Genomic DNA, 25,528 nt, shown 5'->3' with positions numbered 1-25,528 from the left:
GAGTGAGTGACATAGAAGACAAGTTGATGGCAAAGAGGGAAACTGAGGAAAAAGGAACAAACAATTAAAAGACCATGAAGATAGATCAAGGGAAATAAACGACAGCCAAGGGAAAAACCTACGTTTAATTGGGGTTCCCGAGGACGCGGAAAGGGACAGAGGGCCAGAATATGTATTTGAACAAATCCTAGCTGAAAGCTTTCCGAATCCGGGAAGGGAAACAGGCTTTCAGATCCAGGAAATAGAGAGATTCCCCCCCTAAAATCAATAAAAACCATTCAACACCTGGACATTTAATAGTTAAGCTTGCAAATTCCAAAGATAAGGAGAAGATCCTTAAAGCAGCAAGAGAAAAAAAGTCCCTGACTTTTATGGGGAGGAATATTAGGGTAACAGCAGCCCTCTCCACAGAGACCTGGCAGGCCAGAAAGGGCTGGCAGGATATATTCAGGGTCCTAAATGAGAAGAACATGCAACCAAGAATACTTTATCCAGCAAGGCTCTCATTCAAATTTGAAGGAGAGATAAAAGAGCTTCCAAGACAGGCAGGAACTGAAAGAATATGTGACATCCAAACCAGCTCTACAAAAAATTTTAAGGGGGACTCTTTAAGAAGAAGTTCAGTGGAACAATCCACAATGGATGAGAGATCTAAATGTGAGACAAGAGTCCATCAAAATCATAGAGGAGAACACCCTTTTTGAACTTGGCCACAGCAACTTCTTGCAAGATACACCCACGAAGGCAAAAGAAACAAAAGCAAAAATGAACTATTGGGACCTTATCAAGATAAGAAGCTTTTGCACAGCAAAGGATACAGTCAACAAAACTAAAAGACAACCTACAGAATGGGAGAAGATATTTGCAAATGACATATCAGATAAAGGGCTAGCTTCCAAAATCTATAAAGAACTTATTAAACTCAACACCAAAGAAACAAACAATCCAATCATGAAATGGGCAAAAGACATGAAGAGAAATTTCACAGAGGAAGACATGGACATGGCCAACATGCACATGAGAAAATGCTCTGCATCACTTGCCATCAGGGAAATACAAATCAAAACCACAATGAGATACCACCTCACACCAGTGAGAATGGGGAAAATTAACAAGGCAGGAAACCACAAATGTTGGAGAGGATGCGGAGAAAAGGGAACCCTCTTACACTGTTGGTGGGAATGTGAACTGGTGCAGCCACTCTGGAAAACTGTGTGGAGGTTCCTCAAAGAGTTAAAAATAGACCTGCCCTACAACCCAGCAATTGCACTGTTGGGGATTTACCCCAAAGATTCAGATGCAATGAAACGCCGGGACACCTGCATCCCGATGTTTATAGCAGCAATGTCCACAATAGCCAAACTGTGGAAGGAGCCTCAGTGCCCATCGAAAGATGAATGGATAAAGAAGATGTGGTTTATGTATACAATGGAATATTACTCAGCCATTAGAAACGACAAATACCCACCATTTGCTTCAACGTGGATGGAACTGGAGGGTATTATGCTGAGTGCAGTAAGTCAATCGGAGGACAAACAGTGTATGTTCTCATTCATTTGGGGAATATAAATAATAGTGAAAGGGAAAAGAAATGTGTGGGAAATATCAGGAAGGGAGACAGAACATAAAGACTCCTAACTCTGGGGAACGAACTAGGGGTGGTGGAAGGGGAGGAGCGCGGGAGGTGGGGGAGAATGGGTGATGGGCACTGAGGCGGACACTTGACAGGATGAGCACTGGTGTTTTTCTGTATATTGTTAAATTGAACACCAATAAAAATTAAATTATAAAAAAATAAATAAAGGTCTTATGTATTGTATTAAATGCATTCCTTTAATATTTTCAATGTTACATTTTACGGTCTTTTATCTTCTAATACTATAAGAATTTCAAACATGCAGGAAAGTTCAAAGAATTTTATAATGAACCCACCACCTAGTTTTATCTTACAAATAAACCACTTCACTACATTTGCTTAATTAAAATTTTTCAGTTTGTTTAATAAATACTCTTTTTATATTGACCTTGAATCTTGTGAACTTATTAAATTCATCTATTAGTTTTACTAGTTTGAGATTCCTTTGTATCTACAATATACACAATTATGTCACTTAGGAATAAATACATTTTACTTCTTATTTTCCAATCATTGTGTCTTTTATTTCTTTTTCCTGTTTAATGCACTGGCTGGAACCTCCAGTATCATATTGCATTGAAGTGTTGGGAGCAGATAGGTTTGCCTTGTTCTTGACCGTAAAGCATTTGATCTTTTACCAGTAAGTATGATTTTTTAAAGATGTTTTTTATTAGGTTGAGAAAGTACTTTTCTATTGCTAGTTTGTTGAGAGCTTTTATTGTGAATGGTCGTTGGCTTTTTTTCATATACTACATCTATTGAGACAACTAGATGGTTTTTGTCCATTGTTAATATGTCGATTAAACTGATTCTCAAATGTTGAACCAAACCTGCTTTTCTGGGATAAATCATCTGTGGTAAATTCGATTTACTTAAAGACTTGATTTCATTAGGGAATTGGGGTCTATCTTATGAGAGATGTTTTTCTGTAATTTTCTTTTCTTGCAATCCCCTATAAATTTCTGTTATCAGCATTATGCTGGACTCATAACATATTTTCCATTCAGAATGATCCAGTTTTCTGGAGCCAGCTCTTCTGGGATCAGAGGGGAAATGATTGTTTTGTTTTGTTTTTTATTTATTTATTTACGATAGTCACAGAGAGAGAGAGAGAGAGAGGCAGAGACACAGGCAGAGGGAGAAGCAGGCTCCATGCACCGGGAGCCCGACGTGGGACTCGATCCCGGGTCTCCAGGATCGCGCCCTGGGCTAAAGGCAGGCGCTAAACCACTGCGCCACCCAGGGATCCCGAAATTATTGTTTTTATTACCATGTAGGTTACATTCATCTTCCAGTGGAGTGAATAGAGCCTCCACCCCTCCACCCCTGACAGTCACCTGACTACAAAACAGTACAGGATTGGCTCCTGGGAATACAAATAGGCTCTCTTGCTTCTCATTGATCAGCCCTTATTATGGTCCCCCTCCCCATACCCAACCTGAGTAGGTCCTTAGTAATAAAGCAGTAGCAAAAGCTCTGCAGTTACTAACTCTGTATTGGATGAGTCTTCCCTTGCTTGGACTGAGGACCCATGTCCCAGAAGTTAGGCCACTATTTTTAAGATATTTTTTCTGGCACATTCACTCTGTCCTATCGTTCTGGTTATCAGTTACACATACATTAGACCAACTTATCCTCTATGCTGTGGATACTTTTTCATTTCCAGTCTCTCTCTTCTTAATTTTTAGTAACATGTCTTCAAGTTTATTAACCTTTAGTCAGAATGGTGTTTTAAATTTTAGAATTTCTTATGCAGTTCTAAAGGTTCCTTTTTTTTTATTTCTCATTTCTGTCCTGAAATACCTATTTTGTTTATTTATTTGAGAAAGTGAGTGGAAGAAGCGAGTAGAGAAGGCCCGAGCAGGAAGCCCTGTGTAGTCCTCAATCCCAGGATCCCAGGATCATGACCTGAGCCAAAGGCAGGCACTTAATCAACCAAGCCACTCAGATGCCCCTGAAATAACTGTTTTCTTTGCCATGTATGCCATCTATTCCTGAAAATTCTTCAACCCACCTATAATTTTTTAAAATAAATTTTATTTATTTATTCATGAGAGACAAAGAGAGGCAGAGAGAGAAGCAGGCTCCATGCAGGGAGCCCTATGTGGGACTCAATCCCAGGACTTCCGGGATCATGTCCTGGGCCGAAGGCAGATGCTCAACTGCTGAGCCACCTAGGCGTCCTAACACACCTATAATTATTTCAAAGTACTTGTCTGCTAACTCTGAGTCAACTATTGGTTTTCTTCTATTGGCTATTTTTCCTCAATTATGACATTTTTTTTATATGTGTCATACATGTCTTTAGGTTTTGAGATTTTATTCCAGATGTCTATGAACATTGGACACTGTAGTATAAGATTGTTTTCCCAGAGAATACAAGTCTGTCCTTGCAATATTGTGATTTTTAACAAGAAATACATATATTTGGTCTTTGTCCTATTCCTGGCAAAGAGGTCCTAAAACCCTTGGGATTTCCTGTAATGTGAGCAATAAATGTGTCTTTTGTTATGTTAATGAGATTACTTTTGTAAAGTTCCTGGGTAACTTACCTAAGGATGAGGAACCAGGTAAGTTACCCAGGAACTGGTGTGATTAGAGGGTTGGAACTTTCAGTCTCACCTCCCAGTTCTGGGCAGGGGGAGGGGCTGAATATTGAGTTCAAATACCAATGGCCAAGATTTAATCAATCATGCTTATGTAACAAAGCCTTCTTAAATACCTAAAACCAACAGGGTTTGTAGAGAGCTTTTGGGTTGGTGAACATATGGAGGTGCTAGGAATGTGGAGTGCCCAGAGGGTACAGAAACTCTGCCCCGTCCCATATATCTTTTGTGCCACGCATCTCTTCCATCTGGCTGTTGAGGAATTATATCCTTTCATGATAAATTGGTAATCTACTAAAGGAAAATGTTTCTCGTGAGTTCTGTGAGCTGCTCTAGCAAACTAACCAAACCCAAATAGGGAGGGGGTTTTTGGAACTTCTGATCTATATCTGGTGAGTCAGAAAAAGTGACAATCTGGACTTGCAATTGGTGTCTGAAGTGGGAGTGGGGAGGCATTCTTGTGGGGTTTAGTCCCCACAAAAGCTACTTGCAGATAAATAGTGTCAGAATTGAACTGGAGGGCAGCCAGCTGGTGTTGGAGAATTACTTAATTTAGGGAAAAAACACACATCAGAATTGGAATATAGAATCTGAATCCTGTAGTTTGTGACAGGAAAGGATTCCTCAGATTCCTTCTAGACTTGGGTTGAATTGCAGCTGGACTTCAGCTTTAATTATATTGAATTGACCTGGATTTCCAGACTCTAACCTCCACTATCACTACCTTTTTATCTCATGAGTAATTGAAGTAGGAAGGATTAAGCTGCATTTTCAGATGCTTTTGGTTAACCTTTGGATTTAGGTTTGTTAGGGCTCCAGAATGCAATCACTCTGAGAACACACAGGACTATAGTCCCAGGTTTCTATTTACTGCGACCTTATCAAAATTTGGGGAGGATTGAGGGAGTGGGGTGGAATTGTTGGAACAAGTGATTGATTTTGTATTTGCAATTTTCACATTCTAATCCATCCTAGCAGAACACATTGCTTGTCAGAGGCTCGATTGATTTCTTCTCATCCCAGTATATTCCCTGCACCGATGGCAGACTAGGTCCTACTGCCAACCCACACATTCACCATTCATCCCTCCTAGGGTATGGAAGTTGCAAAGCCTTTCACTTTCTTATAAAGGACTTATTTCTCTCTGGAATTCAGTTCAAGTTTTCTGTATGGACAGTCTGCACTAATCCCACAGAAAAATATAAATTGTATTTTGTCTTTTCTCGTAACCACAGGAGTGAAGGTCTTTAGTGTCTTTTGTATCCTAACCCAAAGTAGAGAAGTAATGTAGAACATTTTCTGAGATAGAATTTGAATCAACTCTCAGACAAAATTTTATTTCAATCAATTTTATTTCATCTGGGAAATAAAAATAAGTAATTCTAGGACACCTGGGTAGCTCAGTTGCTTAAGCATCTGCCTTCTGCTGAGGTCATGATCCCAGGGTCCTGAGAATGAGGCCCTTATAGGGGTCCCTGCTGAAGAGGAAGCCTGCTTCTCCCTCTGCCCTTGTCCCCCCCCACCACCACCCACGCATGCTGGCTCACTCACTCTCAAATAAAATCATTTTTTAAAGTGAGTAATTGTAGATACGTTATACCTCAGCATTTCAAAAAGGCTAAAACAAAACAAAACAAAACAAAACAAAAAGGCTAGAACTGCAAATACCTTAACCAAGTTCTCAGCCTCCTAACAACTAGATTATGATATGACCATGTAAGAAATTTGCTTGCCCTCTGCCTCTTCTCTTCTTCCCTCCTGTGGGCAGTCCTGCCACGCAGGTTTGATCATGGAAACAAGGGCAGCATCAAAGGCAGTGGCAGGACAAGCCATAAGGAACCTGCATTCTGAACAACATCATGGTGTGGAGCCACTCATCCACCCTGAACGACCCTCTGATCTCTGCACTATATACTACTTTCTTCACAGAAATGGGTTTTGGTCTGTTACAAAACTTGTAATATTTGACCTATTCTTATGATTTTAAGAGTTTCCAAGGAAATATTAGCAAGTTTAAATTGGAGAAAAAGGGGCATCTGTGTGGCACAGTTGGTTAAGTGTCTGACTTTAGCTCAGGTCATGATCTCAGGGCCCTGGGATCAAGCCCCGAAATCAGGCTCCCCAATCATCAGGGAGTCTGCTTGTCCCTTTTCCTTTCCGTCTGTTCCTCCCCCGCTCATACGCATGCACATGCTCTCTTTCTCTCAAATAAATACAAATATTTTTTAAAATAAAATGAGAAGAATACACTGTAACCATCACCACTTAGTTTCTCTGGGAAGCAGCCTCCAAGATGGAGTTAGACATGCAGACTACCAATGGAAAGAGGGGAAAGGTAGACTGGCCAGAGAGAAAACCCAGCCTGCAGTATAGGTCAACAGAATTAACCAGAATTAACCCATCAGTTTATCTTGTTTGAAAAATTTGCCACAGCTCCAAATATTTTCAGCAATTACCACCAGTCAGTAGCCATCAACATCAAGACAAGACCCTCCACCAGCAAAAAATCATCACTCACTAGAAGAACAGATGATGGTTAACATTTTTTTAGCAGTAAAATCTTTTTGTCTTTTCTAAAGATTTTATTTATTCATAAGAGACACAGAAAGAGAGAGAGAGAGGTAGAGACAAGCAGAGGGAGAAGCAAGCTCCATTCAGGGATCCTGATGTGGGACTTGATCCTGGGTCTCCAGGATCAGGCTTTGGGCTGAAGGTAACGCTAAACCACTGAGCCACCCGGGCTGCCCAGCAATAAAATCTTTTAAAATTAATATGTTTTCATTATATGGTCTTATTTATTTGAGGAATATAAATAATAGTGAAAGGGAATAGAAGGGAAGGGAGAAGAAATGAGTAGGAAATATCAGAAAGGGAGACAGAACATGAAGACTCCTAACTCTGGAAAATGAACTAGGGGTGGTGGAAGGGGAGGAGGGCGGGGGGTGGGGGTGAATGGGTGACAGCCACTGAGGGGGGCACTTGACGGGATGAGCACTGGGTGTTATTCTGTATGTTGGCAAGTTGAACACCAATAAAAAATAAATATTATTTAAAAAATTAAAATGTTTTCTCTGTAATGTATGATTCTGGGTGATATAGAAAATAAAATGATGGAGAATAAAGAAGCTGAGAAAAAGATAACTGCTAGATCATAGAATAATTCGAAGAATAAGTGATGCCATAAAGGAAAACATTATTATGATAATTGAAACCACAAAAGAAGAGGAAAGAGAGATGGGGGCATAAAGTATAGTGGAGCAAATTATAGCAGAGAACTTACCTCATCTGGGAAAGGAAACAGGTATCCAAATCCAGGAGGTACCAAGAATCCTCCCTCAAAATCAATAAAAATAAGCCAACACCCTGAAGGATAATAGTGAAACCTGCAAGTCTCAGAGACAAAGAGAAAATCCTGAAAGCAGCTTGGGACAAGATGTCTATTGCACACAAGGATAGAAATATTAGACTGGCAGCAGACCTACTCAGAAAAAAACTCAAATACATGGAGGCTAAAGAGCATTCTACTGAAGAATGAATGGGTCAACAAAGCCAATTAAAGATTTTTTTAAAAAAAATTCATGGAAACAAATGAAAAAAACTGTCAAAAAAAAAACTGTCCAAAACTTTTGGGATATAGCAAAGGTCCTAAGAGAGAAGAATAGAGCAATATAAGACTTTCTCAAGAAACAAGAAAGGTCTCAAAACCACAAACTAACATTACATCTAAAGGAGGTAGAGAGATGGAGGCAAAATGGTGGAGGAGTAGGGTCCTCGTTTCACCTGGTCCCCCAAACTTACCTCTTAACTTTCAAACCATCCTGAAATTCACCTACAAATTCAATCTGAGATGTAAAGAGAGAACAGCTGGAATGCGACAGAGAAGAGTGATCGCTTCTGACAGGGTAGGGAGGTGGAGAAGAGGAACAGAGGGGATATATCAGAAGATAAATGGCGGAAGAGGGAACCTAGGAAAGCAGTGCAGCACACAAGCAGGACCTTTAGAAACCTGCACCTAAGAGAGTCTTCTGACTGAAAAGTGCTCAGTGGGGAAATAGGGCAGAATCTTAGGAGGGGCAGTGAGGTTTCAATGTTCCCAGAGACACAGTAAGAATAGAGGCACCAGGAAGACAGCACACTGGAAAACACAGTCAGATCTCCCTAAAGGGCTCAAACACGGCAACCCCGTCAGGGCATCTGGGAGAAGTGTGCTGGGTTCGAGGACCAGCAGCTGAGCTCTCTTTACCCAAGAGAGAGAGTGACCAGAAGCGGACTACCCTCTGTTCCCTCCGAGACAGGTGGAACTCGGGAGGGCACAAGACAGTGAAAGTTATGCCTCTCGGCACCCTTCAGTCTATACAGATCAATGCCCCGTGCCCACCCCCAGGAGGATCTAGGCCAGTATGCACTGACAGACTGCAGTTCGGTGCATGCAGGGACCTCTTGGCTCCCAGGCTGGAGATCTGGCCACAGTCATTTTAATTTTCTTTCTTCTCTCTTTTCACCTGGGAGAGGCAGGGCCACCAGGGAACAGGGGCCTCATGGAGTAAACAGTTCCCACTGAGCCCGGCACTCAGCAGGGGGTGGGGCATCTCCCCCAGGTACACACACCTGAGAATCAGCACAGCAGGCCCCTTCCCCAGAAGAGGAACTGGAAGGACAGGGGAAGAGCAAGTTCTTGACTGAGCAGCACTGGAAAGCTCCAGGACTGAGGGAAAATAGTATATAGACCTCCAGGTTTTTTTCCTTATTTTTCATTTATATTTCAGGTTAAAATTTTCCAATATTTTTTCTCTTTGCCTGCCATAACTACAGTATTTTATCAACTCTTCATTTTTAAATGTTTTCCTTTTTGACTTCCATAATTTCCAATTATGTGTCTTAGATAAATTCTTCATTTTTGGATTCCTATCAGTGTATTCAATCTAATTTTTCTAAATATATAAATTATGGGGGGGGGTGTCTTGTGTTGTTTTATAATTCTGGAATTTAGTATCTTCTAACATATGGACCAAACTACACTCAGAACCAAGTGGAGCACGACATTGGTCCATTCAGTGAGATTATATTCTCCCTTCCATTTCCATCCCCCACTTTTATCTTGTTTCTGTTTCAGGGTTGCTGTTGTGTCTCTAGGTAAGTCTTACTGGTTATATAAATTTGGAATTCAGCACCTTCCAACATACAGAACCAAATACATTCAGAATCAAGAGGATCGCCTCCTTGTTCCACTCTGTGAGACTATATTCTCTCTCCCCTAGCACTTCCTCCCCACCCTTTTTAAAATTAATTTCTACTATTTTTTTAAAAATGTTTTTCACTTTCATGGTCTTTTTTTTTTTTCATTTTTTTAATTTTCTTGTCCCTGGCCCCTATAGAATTGTCTAGGGTATAGTTTACTTAGGTCATGGTTGATTTTTTTTTTTAAGATTTTATTTGGGATACCTGGGTGGCTCAGCAGTTGGGTGCTGAGGTCATGATCTTTGGCTTTGGCTCAGGTCATGATCTCAGGATCCAGGATTGAGTCCCGCATCGGGCTCCCTGTGAGGAGCCCTCTGCTTATGTCTCTGCCTCTCTCTCTCTCTCTCAGTCTGTGTCTCTCACAAATGACTGAGAGAGAAAAACGATTAAGAACCCATGAGGAAAGGCTTCAGGAAATAAAGGATAGCTTGAGAAGGATTAATATTCGTCTTATTGGGATTCCAGACGAGGTAAAGAAAGAGAGAGGATCACAAAGTATATGTGAACAAATCATAATCAATGGAAGGAAACAGACATTCATATCCAAGAGATAGAGAGGAGCCCCCCACAAAATCAAAAACCGATCAACACCCCAACATATAAGAGTGAAGCTCACAAATTTCAAAGATAAAGAGAAAATCCTAAAAGTACCTTGAGACAGGAGATTCCTAACTTATATGGGGAAAAATATCAGATTAACAGCAGACCTCTCCACAGAGACCTGGCAGGCCAGAAAGGGCTGGCATGATACATTCAGCATCCTAAAAGAAAAAAAAAATGCAACCAAGAACACTCTATCCAGCAAGACTCTCATTCAGAATAGGAGAGATAACAAGCTTCCAGGATAGACAGAAACTGAAAGCATATGTGACCACCAAACCAGCACTGCAAGAAATATTAAGGGGGGACCCTATAAGTGAAGGAGGGAGCCCAAAGAAACAATCTGCAGAAACAGGGACTGTATAAGGTAATACCATGGCACTAAATTCATATATTTCAATAGTTACTCTGAATGTGAATGATCTAATCAAAAGATACAAAGTATTAAAATGGACAAAAAAGTAAGACCCATCTATTTGCTATCTACAAGAGACTCACTTTAGGCCTAAGGACACCTTCAGATTGAAAATGAGGGGGTGGAGAACCATTTACCATGTAAATGGTCCTCAAAAGAAAGCTGGGGTAGCAATCCTCATATCAGATAAATTATATTTTAAGCCAAAGACTGTAGTAAAAGATGAAGTATATCTTACTTAAAGGGTCTATCCAACAAGAAGACCTAAAAATTATGAATATATATCCCCCTAATGTAGGAGCTGCCAAGTATATTAATCAATTAATAACCAAAGTAAAGAAACACATAGGTAATAATACATTAATAGTAGGAGACTTCAACACACTCAGCAGGCACACCCAGCAAAGAACAGATCTTCTAAGCAGAACATCACCAGTGAAACATGGGCCTTGAATGACATACTAGACCAAATAGATTTCACGGATATATGCAGAACATTCCATCCTAACGCAGCAGAATACACATTCTTCTCAAGTGCACACGGAACTTTTCTCCAGAATAGAACACATATGGGGTCACAAATCAGGTCTCAATCAATACCAAAGTTTGGGATTGTCCCCTGCATATTTTCAGACCACAATGCTTTGAACCTAGAACTCAAATCACAAGAAGAAATTTGGAAGAAATTCAAACACCTGGAGGTTAAAGTGCATCCTACTAAAAGATGAATGGGTCAACAAGGAAATTAGAGAAGAATTAAAAAGATTCATGGAAACTAAGGAAAGCACAGCTGTTCAAAATCTTTGGGATACAGCAAAGGTGGTTTAAGTGGGAAATATATTACAAGCAAAAAATTAGAAAAATCTCAAATACACAAGCTAACCTCACACCTAAAGGAATTGGAATAAACAGCAAATAAAGCCTCAACCAAGCAGAAGAGAGATAATAATATCAGAGCAGAACTCAATGAAATAGAGACCAGAAGAACTGTAGAACAGATCAATGAAAACAGGAGTTGGTTCTTTGAAGGAATTAATAGGATAGATAAACCCCTAGCCAGATTTATTAAAAAGAGAAAAGACTCAAATTAACTAAATCATGAATGAAAGAGGAAAGATCACAAGCAATACCAAAGAAATGCAAATGATTTTTAAAATGTATTATGAACAACTATATGCCAACAAATTAGGTAATCTGAAAGAATGGACGCATTCCTGTAAACATACAAATTGCCACAACTGTAACAGGAAGAAATAGAAAACCTGAACAGGCCAGTAACCAGCAAGGAAATTGAAGCATTCATCAAAAAACTCCCAAGAAACAGAAGTCCAGGGCCCAATGGCATCCCAGGGGAATTTGCCAAACATTTAAAGAAGAAATAATACCTATTCTACTGGGGCACTTGGGTGGCTCAGTGGTTGAGCATTTGCCTTTGGCTCAGGTCTTCATCTGGGGGTCTTGGGATCGAGTCCTAAATCAGGCTATCTGCAGGGAGCTTGCTTCACGCTCTACCTATGTCTCTGTCTCTCTCTCCTTCTCTCTCAAGAGATCAAGATTACCTTGATCTCAAAACCAGATAAAGGCCCCACCACAAAAGGAGAATTACAGACCAATGTCCCTGATGAACATGGATGCAAAAATTCTCACCAAGACACTAGCCAATAGGATCAACAGTACATTACGAGAATTATTCATCACAACCCTAGGATGCAAGGGTGGTTCAACATTCATAAAACAATCAACGTGATAGATGACATCAATAAAAAAAAAAAAGACAAGAACCATATGATCCTCTCAGGAGGTACAAAGAAAGCATTTGACAAAATACAACATGCATTCCTGATTAAAACTTTTCAAAGTGTAGGGTTAGAGGGAAAATTTCCCAGTATGATAAAAGCCATTTCTGAAAAGTCGACAGCGAATGTCATTCTCAAGGGAGAAAAACTGAGAGCATTTCCCTTAAGATCAGGAACACTCCAGGGACATCCATTCTCACCCCTGTGTTCCTAGCCTCAACAATCAGAAAACAAGAAATAAAAGGCATTCAAATCGGCAAAGAAGTCAAACTCTCCCTCTTCACAGATGACATGATACTTTATGTGGAGAACCCAAAAGACTCCACCTCAAGATTGCTAGGACTCATACAGCAATTCAGCAATGTGGCAGGATACAAAATCAATGCCCAGAATCAGTGGCATTTCTAAACACTAACAATGAGACAGAAGAAAGAGAAATTAATGAATCAATCCCATTTACAATTGCACTCAAAACCATAAGATACCTAGAAATAAGCCTAGCCAAAGAAGTAAAGGATCTGTATGCTAAAAATTATAAAACAATTATGAAAGAAATTGAGGAAGATGCAAGATGGAAAAACATCCCATGCTTCCAATCCATATTGGAAGAATAAATATGGTGGAAATGCCTATGCTACCCAGGGCAATTTACATGTTCCATGCAATTCCTATCAAAATACCATTGACATTTTCACAGAGGTGGAACAAATAATAATAATAATCGTAAAGTTTGTATGGAACAAGAAAAGACTCCGAATAGCCAGAGGAATGTTGAAAAAGAAAACCAAACTGAGGGCATCACAATGCCGGATTTCAAGCTGTATTACAAAGCTGTAATCATCAAGATGGCGTGGTACTGGCACAAAAACAGACACATAGATCAATGGAACAGAAGAGAGAACCCAGAAATGGACCCTCAACCCTATGGTCAACTAATCTTCAACAAAGCAGGAAAGAATATCCACTGGAAAAAAGGACAGTCTCTTCAATAAACGGTGCTGGGAAAATTGGACAGCCACGTGCAGAAGAATGAAACTAGACCATTCTCTTACACCATACACAAAAATAAACTCTAAATGGATGAAAAGCCTAACTACAACAGGAATCCATCAAAATCTTAAAGAGAACAGAGGCAGCAACCTCTCCAACTTCAGTCATAGTAACTTTTTGTGAGACAAGTTTGTAAAGGCAAGGGAAACAAAAGCAAAAATGAACTGTTGGGACTTCATCAAGATAAAAAGCTTCTGCTCAGCAAAGGAAACAGTCAACAAAACTAAAATTCAACCTACTGAATGGGAGAAGATATTTGCAAATGACATATCAGGTAAAAGGTTGGTATCCAAAATGTATAAAGAAGTTATCAAGGTCAACACCCAAAGAACAAGCAATCCAGTCATGAAATGGGCATAAGATATGGACAGATATTTCTCCAAAAAAAACATGGAAATGGCCACCAGATCCATGAATTATGCTCTACATCACTCAGCATCAGGGAAATACAAATCAAAACAAAATAAGATAGCACCTCACATCAATCAGAATGACTAAAATTAACAAGACAGAAAACAATAGTTGTGGGTAAGTATGCAGAGATGGGAACCCTCGTGCACTGTTGGTGGGAGTGCAAGCTGGTACAGCCACTCTGGAGGTTCCTCAAAAAGTTGAAAATAGAGCTACCCTATGACCCAGCAATTGCACAACTGGGTATTTACCCCAAAGATACAAATGTAGTGCTCCATAGGAACACCTGCACCCCAATGTTTATAGCACAAATGATGGACAAAGCCTAGATGTCCATCGACAGATGAATGGATAATGAATATATGTTATATATGTACAATGGAATACTCAGACATCAAAAAAATCAAATCTTGCCATTTGCAACGATGTGGATAGAACTACAGGGTATTAGAGTGAAATAAGTCAATCAGAAAAACAATTATGTGAAATCACTCACTCATATGTGGAATTTAAGAAACAAAACAATCATAGGGGGAGAGAGGAAAAAATAAAACAAGATGAAATCAGAAAAGGAGGCAAACCATAAGATACTCTTAATAGTAGGAAACAACTGAGTATTGATGGAGGGGAGAGGGGTAACTGGGTGGTGGACATTAAGGAGGGCATGTAATGTAATGAGCACGGGTGTTATATAAGACTGATGAATCACTGACTTCTTGCAATGACTTCTAACACTGAAACTATATGTTAATTAATTAACTTAAATTTAAAAATTAAATAAATTTAACATATATACTGGGTTTTTTATTTTTATTTTTTAATAAATTTATTTTTTATTGGTGTTCAATTTACCAACATACAGAATAACATCCAGTGCTCATCCCGTCAAGTGCCCCCCTCAGTGCCCGTCACCCATTCACCCCCATCCCCCGCCATCCTCCCTTTCCACCACCCCTAGTTCATTTCCCAGAGTTAGGAGTCTTTATGTTCTGTCTCCCTTTCTGATATTTCCCACACATTTCTTCTCCCTTCCCTTATATTCCCTTTCACTATTATTTATATTCTATACTGGGTTTTTTAGACTCAATCCTATTACTATTACACACTTAAAAGATACAGTATAGTATAAACATAACTTTTATATTCACTAGGAAATAAAAATTAATTTGACTTGCTTTATTGCAAAATTTGCTTTATTGCTGTGCACTGGAACCAAACCTGTTATTATCTTTGAGGTTTGTCTGTATAAAGAACTTTACCAGGGGCAGCCCAGGTGGCACAGCGGTTTAGCGCCGCCTACAGCCCAAGGTGTGATCCTGGAGACCGGGGATCGAGTCCCACATCAGGCTCCTTGCATAGCCTGGAGCCTGCTTCTCCCTCTGCTTGTGTCTCTGCATCTCTCTCTCTCTCTCTCTCTCTCTCTCTTAAATAAATAAATAAATAAATAAATAAATAAAAAGAACTTTACCGGAAGAGTCAGCCTATCATCATTTAAAACTCAAATCCATCATGACTGCTAAATGGAAGATTTTTACTTAACAGGACCAGATCACAAGAAACTTCACATACCTTACAGTTGTAAGTAAGTAGTTGCTATGCTATGCGAAGTATTTTCTTGAGACCTGGAAGTAGTTGTTCATTCTGTGACATCTGAGGTTCCCCCCACCACCACCAAATTTCTTCCAAAACCTCAGAGTAAAGCCCCATATCTTAGTTGACTCCCAGGAAGAGTTGTTCCCAGGCTTTGCTGTCTGCATGCTTAAAATACTGATGCTGTGAGATGACTGAAATTGTATCTTAGGTAGGCAGGAATCCTAGTTCTCAGCTCTGAGTTTACTTGGGGTCCAGTGGTTTCTTTTATTTTATTTTTATTTTATTTTTTTTCAGTGGTTTCTTTTAAAAGTAAGTGGTATAAATAGTGTTGAATCACTAGTACTAGAAACATGCCAAGAAGTCTACAAAGAAAATTTGGAAATTTTAATGAGGAAGCATAATTTTACTTAAGATATTACTGTCTAGCTCACAAAAATTGCTCAGAAATGTCAACTAATGTTATGTACCAACAACTGACCTAGGTCAAGTCGGACTTTATACTTACTGATATTGGTTAAAGTTATTTTCCATTTTTAAACTTCACAGTTACATAAAAATCCATTTTTAAGACAGCCTAATCTGTCAAACTTTAGAGAAGACAGCATGTAAAACTTTATTTAAGAGAGAGGAGTTACAATGGTGGAGAAGTAGGGGGACCCTGGGTTTTCCTTGCCCCTTGAACAAAACTGTGTTGAGGTCAGATCACTTGGAACACCCAGAAAATAACTCTGAGGATTGGAAGAAAGATTTCCTTGGTGGGAGGGAGACAGTGTGACAGGTGTGAGATATGTGGAAGTAAATTGGGGTGGAGAAAAACGGCCACACCATGGAAGGGATGGGGCCCTTTCCACAGAGAGAAAAGGGAGAGAAAGAGTAGTTGAGACAGTATGGCACTGGGTCCACATAAGGAGGAAACCTGTCTGTACCACCAACTGGTAAGAACTGAGTGTCACAGGGTTTTTGCAAATAGTGTGTAGAGCTCAGACTTTGGAATTTCGGAAGTGTTAAACTTTTGCCGGAGCAGAGCTGTGGCTCCTGCACAAAGTGATGCAGGGATCTCCTGAGTTGCATAGTAGAGAACATTCCCCCTCCTGGAATACATTTGGAAGAGGGTATATTGCCCCTCCAAGGACAAAAGACCCCGCAGGTGCCAGCAAACAGCCTTTCATTGGCAGTGTGCATAGAGGGTGGCTAATCTGGTCAATGCTTTTTGCAGTGCTACAACATACATTCTGTGCATTATGCAGGCATGGGACTGTTTTTCTGGGACAAAGGACACTAGACACAGCATGGCAGGGAAGCTGTTCTCCAGAGAAAGGAGCAAATCTGCAAGGTGGCCAGTCCTTTAAGATTTGGAGTTTTGAATCCAAGCACGTGCCAAAGATAAAACACGAGAGGTGTGGCACCAGGTACACTAACAGCATTCACTTTTCTGGGAGGGCTTCCTGTACAGCAGAGAGGTATGAGATCCCTGGTCCAGGGACAAGAGTGGGGTGGCACCATTTTCCCCTCCCAACCAACATGGTCCAAATATAGAGAACTACACAGTGTCTCCCCATAGAAGTGGGAGCTCCTTATACCAAACCTCATCCCCCAGTGCCTGGAAAGTGCATATTTACTGGAGCAGGACTAACTCTGAACCAGCAAGTGGTCCTCTCCCTCAGAATACCATCACAGGCAGCAACCTGCATGCACCAAGTCTACTGATCATACAGTGCTTCAAATCATCACCTGCAGTTCTGGTGGAACTAGGACCAAGCTGTATTTTTTTTTTTTTTGCTTTGAAATAAGGCTATAGTTTTTTGTTTGTTAGTTTTTCATTTCCTTCTCTCTCTCTTTCTAGAGATAGAGGAAAATATATATATATATATATATTACCATATATATAAGGGATCAGATTTCTTTTTCCTTGGAATCAGGCTATTTTTTGATTGTCAGTTTAGGGTTTGTTGTTGTTGTTGTTGTTGTTGCTGCTGCTGGTGCTGCTGCTGCTGCTGTTCCTTTTCCCTTTCTCTCTCCTTCTCTCTCTCTTGGATCAGGCTTTTTTCCTTCTTTTCTTTTTCCAGGCTTATTTCAACAAATAAAGCACACCTAGTTAAAATTCCAAAAACTCCACAGTGCAAGCAAGGGGAAACTATGCAGAGTATTGACCAGTGGGAAATAACAGCCAAAATGCAACAGCAGAGTGCTTGCAGAATACAACAGAAATTCCTAAAGTACCAGGCCCTGGACAGTGTATGACACCATTCCCCCTTATTAAAAAGTTTGATTGATTTATTTGAGAGAGAGAGGAGGGAGAGACAAAAGGAGAGAGAAAATCTTGAGCACACTCCCCAATGGGAGCCCAACATGTGGCTCAATCCCATGATCTTGAAATCATGATCTGAGCAGAAATCAAGAGTCAGACACTTAACAGACTGAGCCACCCAGATACTCGAACCCCATTTTAATATAGTATTATTCTCAGATGCAGGTAGCAAGTTTTCATGACAAGCAAAAGACAGAAATTTAGCCAAAATGACAAGATGGAAGAACTCTCCCCCAAATGAAAGGTCAAGAAGAAATCACAGCCAGGGACTTGCTGAAAACATACATAAGCAACATATCTGAACAAGAATTCAGATCAACAGTCATGAGACTACTAGCTGGGCTTGAAAAACATTCATTTCAATAAATTATAGCTGAAAACGTCCTTAATCTGGAAAAGGAAACAGGCATTCAAGTCCAAGAGGCACAGAAAACTCCTCTCAAAAACCAATAAAAAGAGATCAACACCATTACATATCATAGTGAAAATTGCAAAATACAAAGATAAAGAGAGGATTCTGTAAGCAGCTAGGGACAAAAGGTCCTTAAGTTACAAGGGTAGGAGTTAGATGGTGGAGGGGTAGGGGGACCATAAGTTTACCCATCCACTTATTCATCCTTTGAATACAACCAGTTATCAAATCATTCTGAATACCTGATAAATCAGAGGCTTCAGAAAAATGTTGCAAGTCTACAAGTAGAAAAGTGATCACTGTTTGGAAGGCAGGAGGTGCAGAGACTTGAATCCAGTGTGATACAGCTGAGGATACAGTGGTGGGGAGGGGGACTACTTAAGGAGGCTACCACAAAGTATTACAATCAATGGAGCACAAAATCAGAACTTTTAGAAGTCTGCTACAATGGGAGAGATGACTGGCTTAAAGGTGCTCGAGTGGTGAAATCCCAGGTCTGACAGTGTGGTCTCAGGATTCCCTGGGTCCCAGAAAGAAGAGGGTGATGCCTAAGTGCATCACAGTTCTCAAGCATAGTATCATAGAAGCCAGTTGAGAACAGCAAGTCTAGGTGCCTGCTTTCTGCTCCATGTTGCCATAAATTGTGAACTGCGGCACGGTCACATGACTGTTTTATATGGATGGCTCCAGCAAAAGGCAGAAGCATGGCAAGAACCTCCCCAGAAGGAACAGTGCAGGACTGGCCAGAAGAGTCTCTAAAACTTGGAGTTTTGAACCTCAGTGGCATGCCTGAGATAAAAATGCTCAGACACATGCAGGGTGAACACAGAGTTCTGATGGCAACTGGGGAGGCAAGAGTTATTGACTGGTCTTCTGTGAGGGTTCACTGAACAGTGGGCAGTGCAAATTTTCAACTCCAGGGCTAGAAAGCAGGTGCCACTAGATTCATCTCACCTATCAGTGCTGAAAGCCTTCAGGGAGCAAAATATCACTATCTAGTGGTATCTGGAGCTCCTACACCAAGTCATGCCTCCCTGCAACCTGGAGGTGCACTTCCACCCAAGAATCAACACAACAGGCCCTTCTCCTAGCAGACCAGCACAGACAACTCACTTCCAGTGAGTTTACTGATCATAGAGGCTTGCAAACATTCAGCTCTAGGGAGAAACAGCATCTAGCATTCTTTGTATTTTTATTCTTTAGTCATTATTTCAGTTATTTTCTTATTTCATCCTTTTTTTATTCTTTTTTAATTTTTATTTTATATATACTTTATAAATTATTACTATTTTGTCTCCTTTCATTGTTCTTTTTTTATATATAGATGTAAATATAGTTTTCTGATTTTGGGGTTCAGTTTTTCTTTTAATTTTTTATTCAAATCCAATTTAATTAACATATACTGTATTATTAGTTTCAGAGGTAGAATTCAGTGGTTCATCAGTTCATACAAAACCCAGTGTTCATTACTTCAAGTGCCCTCCTTAATGCTCATCACCCAATCACACTATCTTGCCACCCACTTCCCCTCCAGCAACCCTTGGTTTGTTTCCTATAGTTAAGAGTCTCTTATGGTTTGCCTCCCTTTCTGTCTTCCCATTATTTTATTTTTCTTTCATTTCCACTTTATTCATCTGTTTTGTTCTTAAATTCCACTATGACTGAAAACATATGGTATTTGTCTCTCTGACTTATTTCGCTTATCATAATATCCTCTGGTTCCATCATATCCATTGCAAATGGAAAGATTTCATTCTTTTCAATGGCTGAGCAATATTATATCTATCTATCTATCTATATATTCTTTATGATATCCAGTTTTGTTTAACAAGCAGACCAAGACATACCCAAGGATCCAGCTTTTTCTATGTGTGTTTTGTTGTTCTTCTTCTTGTTTCAGTTGTTGCTTTTTTTCTCTCCTCTTTTAATTTCTGGATAAACAGAATATGGAGAAATTCACCTCAAAAGAAAGAATAGGACGTAGTACTCACTGCCAGGGATTTAATCAATACAGATATAAGTAAGATGTCTGAACAATAATTTAAACCAATGATTATACAGATATTAGCGGGGCTTGGGGAAAAAAGCATAAAAGACACTAGAGAATCCCTTACTACAGAGCTAAGAGAATGAAAATCTAGTCAGGCCAAAATTTAAAATGCTATAATTGAGATGCAGTCTCAAGTGGAGGCCATAAAATGAAAGAAGCAGAAGAGTGAATCACTGACATAGAAGATAAAAATATGGAAAATAATGCTGAAAAGAAGAAGGAAAGAAAACTATTAGATCATGAAGGTAGATGTGGGATGTTTTCAGCTTTTTTTTTTTTATTGTTTGAAACAAATTTATTCTGAGAATAATGCACAAAAGTAGAGGTTGAGGCTACCTTTGGGAGGCTTCCCCCCTCTTTTCCTCCCCCTCCTCTCTGCCTGCCAGGGAGAACACAGCTGAAGGAAACATGGAATCACAAACAATGATCAACTCTAAAGACAAAAGGTTTGGTCCAAAAGAACTCAACATAATTAATCCAATTACTGTGAAGAGCTTCACTGAGTAGGATTAAGATATTGCAGATGTAGTGTTTCCACAGGGTGGCTCTTCAGTGCACCAAGGGGGCCTGCTTGAGCGAGATGAGGACAGAGCGCATGCGGGAAGTTGTTTTTGTTTTTTTGTTTTTTTTTTTTTTACATCCCAGAAAGAGCACCTTTACTAAACAGAAAGACAAAACGTGTCAGGAACCCGACCAAATACACAAAGCAGCAGGTGAGATTCCTGATCGAAAAGACTCCCAATGGAACATAAATAGATTCCCCCTCGACGTACACGTATTTCACAGGAGCGTGTACATATATATGTAATATATTAAAAGAAATTTGGTTTCTACCACAAGAAGTTATTCAGAAATAATAAATCAACATCTGAGATCAGGGAAGGTGCACATTATGAACCAGGCATGCACCCCCTCCTGCACACCTCCCCTCTGTACACTATGTACACTTGCTGGGAGAGGGCTGGGGCAGGCGCCTCTCTCTGCCCCGGCCCCTAGACCCAGCACATCCAGTGTTTGTAGAAAAGTGTGCCAGGGAGGGCAGGTGTCCATGTGGCCGAAGCCCAAGGCCACCGGCCACCTGCCTGGAAGGCGTCCTTGGCCTTGGGGTGAAAGGGAATTTCTTGGGACCCCAGGAACGGCGTGGGAATGCTCCTGGTTTTCAGCAGCAACCCTAATTCTGGGGTCGACCTGAGGTCCTTGAGCTCTTTGTAGTTTGGCCAGTCTGGACTTCTCTTAGGATCAAATGGCTTTTAGGAAAAGGGCATGGAGTTTCCAGAGCCACTAGGGCTTGGCCATGTGAATGTGTGTTTGCACAAAACCGTGCACGCACACACGCAGGTGTGTGCTTTAAGAGAGGTCGACAAGTTGCAAATGAAGCACTGGACACGTGGGTCTGGGCTGCAGCTTTCCTAAAGAAGAAATCAGAAGCTCCTTCTGGAGAGAGTCGCAAGTTCCTCAAAAAGATGGAGGATGATGAGGAGGACTCAGAAGATTCAGAAGATGATGAAGACTGGGATACGGGTTCCACATCTTCTGACTCTGACTCAGAGGAGGAAGAAGGGAAGCAGGCAGTGCTGGCTTCAAGGTTCCTTAAAAAGGCCCCCACCACAGAGGAGGACAAGAAGGCAGCTGAGAAGAAGCGGGAGGACAAAGCCAAGAAGAAGCACGATAGGAAATCTAAGCGCCTGAATGAGGAAGAGGAAGACAATGAAGGCGGGGAGTGGGAAAGGGTCCGGGGTGGAGTGCCCCTCGTTAAGGAGAAGCCAAAAATGTTTGCCAAGGGAACCGAGATCACCCACGCTGTTGTCATCAAGAAGTTGAATGAGATCCTACAGGCACGAGGCAAGAAGGGAACAGATCGTGCAGCCCAGATTGAACTACTACAGCTATTGGTTCAGATTGAGTCTGAAAACAACCTGGGGGAGGGCGTCATAGTAAAGATCAAGTTCAATATCATCACCTGTCTCTATGACTACAACCCGAACCTAGCCACGTACATGAAGCCTGAGATGTGGCAGAAGTGCCTGGACTGTATCAATGAGCTGATGGACATCCTGTTTGCAAACCCCAACATCTTTGTTGGAGAGAACATCCTGGAGGAAAGTGAAAACCTACATAATGCTGACCAGCCACTGCGTGTCCGTGGCTGTATCTTAACCTTGGTGGAACGAATGGATGAAGAATTTACCAAAATAATGCAAAATACTGATCCCCACTCCCAAGAGTACGTGGAGCATCTGAAGGACGAGGTGCAGGTGTGTGCCATCATCGAGCGTGTGCAGCGCTACCTGGAAGAGAAGGGCACCACCGAGGAGATCTGTTGAGTCTACTTGAGGCGCATCCTCCACACCTACTACAAATTTGATTACAAGGCCCACCAGCGGCAGCTCACCCCCCAGAGGGCTCCTCAAAGTCTGAGCAAGACCAGGCAGAGAATGAGGGCGAGGACTCAGCTGTGCTGATGGAGAGGCTGTGCAAGTACATCTACGCCAAGGACCGCACGGACCGCATCCGCACGTGTGCCATCCTTTGCCATATCTACCACCATGCCCTGCACTCCCGCTGGTACCAAGCCCGGGACCTCATGCTCATGAGTCACCTGCAAGACAATATTCAGCATGCGGACCCACCAGTACAGATCCTGTACAATTGCACCATGGTGCAGCTGGGCATATGTGCTTTCCGCCAAGGCCTGACCAAGGATGCTCACAATGCCCTACTGGACATTCAGTCAAGCGGCCGGGCCAAGGAGCTTCTGGGCCAGGGGCTGCTGTTGCGGAGCCTGCAGGAGCGCAACCAGGAGCAGGAGAAGGTGGAGCGGCGCCGGCAGGTGCCCTTCCACCTACATATCAACCTGGAGCTGCTGGAGTGTGTTTATCTGGTGTCTGCCATGCTCCTGGAGATCCCTTACATGGCTGCCCATGAGAGTGACGCCCGCCGACGCATGATCAGCAAGCAGTTCCATCACCAGCTGCGGGTGGGGGAGCGGCAGCCCTTGTTGGGTCCCCCTGAGTCCATGAGAGAACACGTGGTTGCTGCCTCCAAGGCTATGAAGATGGGCGACTGGAAGACCTGTCACAGTTTTATCATCAATGAAAAGATGAATGGCAAAGTGTGGGACCTTTTCCCTGAGGCTGACAAAGTCTGAACCATGCTGGTTAGGAAGATCCAGGAAGAATCACTGCGAACCTACCTCTTCACCTACAGCAGTGTCTATGACTCCATCAGCATGGAGACTCTGTCTGACATGTTTGAACTGGACCTGCCCACTGTACACTCCATCATCAGCAAGGTGATCATTAATGAGGAGTTGATGGCCTCTCTGGACCAGCCAACGCAGACTGTGGTGATGCACCGCACCGAGCCCACTGCCCAACAGAACCTGGCCCTGCAGCTGGCTGAGAAGCTGGGCAGCTTGGTGGAAAATAATGAGCGGGTGTTTGACCACAAGCAGGGTACCTATGGTGGCTACTTCCGAGACCAGAAGGACGGCTACCGCAAGAACGAGGGCTACATGCGTCGGGGTGGGTACCGCCAGCAGCAGTCTCAGACAGCCTACTAATGGCCTCGCTTCTGTGCCTCCGGCCCAGACCATTCAGCCTTTAAGTCGTAGACCACATCCTGAGTTATTAAAGTTCTGTTTAAAGTTAAAAAAAAATTTTTTTTCAGGTTCATCTCTGTTTATTGTTTTCAAAACAAAACTAAAAATCACCACTCAAAATGTTTGAGAAGAGTGCTCAGCTCCATCACAGTTAAAAGCTTTATGTAATTTGCAGCCAGAGCATCGAGGACTGGTGGTCACCAACGGGAGCTTCCAGCATGGCCCGGACAGGGCCTGGGGCCTGGGATGGCCACTCCCGCCCCGGGAGCTCCAGCTCGGTCCTCTGCACGTGCCATCCAGGGGCACCCACAGAGGACAAGGACAGCTCAGCCCCCACCGGGCTTGCCAGTTGCCCATCCGGCACCTCCCTCCCCCTCCAGAGGTCCCAAAACGTCCACAAACAAAGGCGTCAGGCAGGTTGAAGCCCAGGTGCTAGTGCTGTCAGGCTGAAGGCCAAACCACAGCTGGGCTGCCTGCATGTTCTAGAAGGGGGAGCTCCCAGCTCCGGGCTCAGAGGCGGAGAAGAGATCTGGTTTTACCTCGGATAGAGGTTTCCAGTTTGTTTCCTCATCTCTTCCAGACATCTGTTATCGCTGTGGTGAGTCTGGTCATCTTGCCAAGGATTGTGATCTTCAAGAGGATGAAGCCTGCTATAACTGCGGTAGAGGTGGCCACATCGCCAAGGACTGCAAGGAGCCCAAGAGAGAGCGGGAGCAATGCTGCTACAACTGTGGCAAACCAGGCCATCTGGCTCATGACTGTGACCATGCTGATGAGCAGAAGTGCTATTCTTGTGGAGAATTTGGATACATTCAAAAAGACTGCTCCAAAGTGAAGTGCTATAGGTGTGGTGAAACTGGTCACGTAGCCATTAATTGCAGCAAGACAAGTGAAGTCAACTGTTACCGCTGTGGCGAGTCAGGGCACCTTGCACGGGAATGCACGATTGAAGCCACAGCTTAATTATTTTCCTTTGTCGCCCCTCCTTTTTCTGATTGATGGTTGTATTATTTTCTCTGAATCCTCTTCGCTGGCCAAAGGTTGGCAGATAGAGGCTACTCCCAGGCCAGCGAGCTTTACTTGCCGTGTAAAAGGAGGAAAGGGGTGGAAAAAAAAAAAAAAACCGACTTTCTGCATTTAACTACAAAAAAAAAAAAGTTTATGTTTAGTTTGGTAGAGGTGTTATGTATAATGCTTTGTTAAAGAACCCCCTTTCCGCGCCACTGGTGAATAGGGATTGATGAATGGGAAGAGTTGAGTCAGACCAGTAAGCCCGTTCTGGGTTTCTTGGATATGTTCCCATGTAGGAGGTAAAACCAATTCTGGAAGTATTTATGAGCTTCCATAAACAACTTTAATTTTAGCATAATGATGGCCTTGGATTGTCTGACCTCAGTAGCTATTAAATAACATCAAGTAACATCTGTATCAGGCCCTACATAGAACATAGAGTTGAGTGGGAGTAAACAAAATAAAAAGATGTGTGTTAATGGCTGTGCAAGAAAAATCGGGATAAAGGCCTAAACAAGAACAACTTCACAGCGTTGATGCTGGATATGCATAAGGTGATGGCAAAGGTTTAGAACACATTTTTTTCAAAGTCTAAATCTAAAACCCAGAGTAAACATCTATGCTCAGAGTTAGCATAATTTGGAGTTATTCAGGAATTGCAGAGAAATGCATTTTCACAGAAATCAAGATGTTATTTTTGTATACTATATCACTTAGACAACTGTGTTTCATTTGTTGTAATCAGTTTTTAAAAGTCAGATGGAAAAAGCAACTGAAGTCCTAGAAAATAGAAATGTAATT

At 41.7% G+C, this 25,528-nt stretch overlaps 2 protein-coding genes across 2 annotated transcripts; both read left to right on the top strand.

The window, feature by feature from the left end:
* The first annotated feature begins 19,091 nt into the window (after positions 1–19,091).
* LOC121488824 (eukaryotic translation initiation factor 3 subunit C-like) lies at positions 19,092–23,773 on the top strand. The gene is given in 4 exon segments (XM_041751105.1): positions 19,092–19,183; positions 20,761–20,828; positions 21,454–22,503; positions 22,506–23,773. Coding segments are annotated over 4 exon segments (2,382 nt in total). The 3' UTR covers positions 23,678–23,773.
* A 161-nt stretch (positions 23,774–23,934) lies between these two features.
* LOC121488823 (cellular nucleic acid-binding protein-like) lies at positions 23,935–25,152 on the top strand. The gene is made up of 2 exons (XM_041751103.1): positions 23,935–24,129; positions 24,203–25,152. The coding sequence occupies exons 1-2, from the start codon at positions 23,935–23,937 to the stop codon at positions 24,677–24,679; spliced, it is 672 nt and encodes a 223-aa protein (XP_041607037.1). The 3' UTR covers positions 24,680–25,152.
* The last annotated feature ends 376 nt before the right edge of the window (positions 25,153–25,528 follow it).

Source organism: Vulpes lagopus, chromosome 4 (assembly GCF_018345385.1).
Source record: "Vulpes lagopus strain Blue_001 chromosome 4, ASM1834538v1, whole genome shotgun sequence".
Taxonomy (NCBI): Eukaryota; Metazoa; Chordata; class Mammalia; order Carnivora; family Canidae; genus Vulpes; species Vulpes lagopus.
Note: the sequence above shows the minus strand (reverse complement) of the source record. Positions and strands in the feature narration are given on the sequence as shown.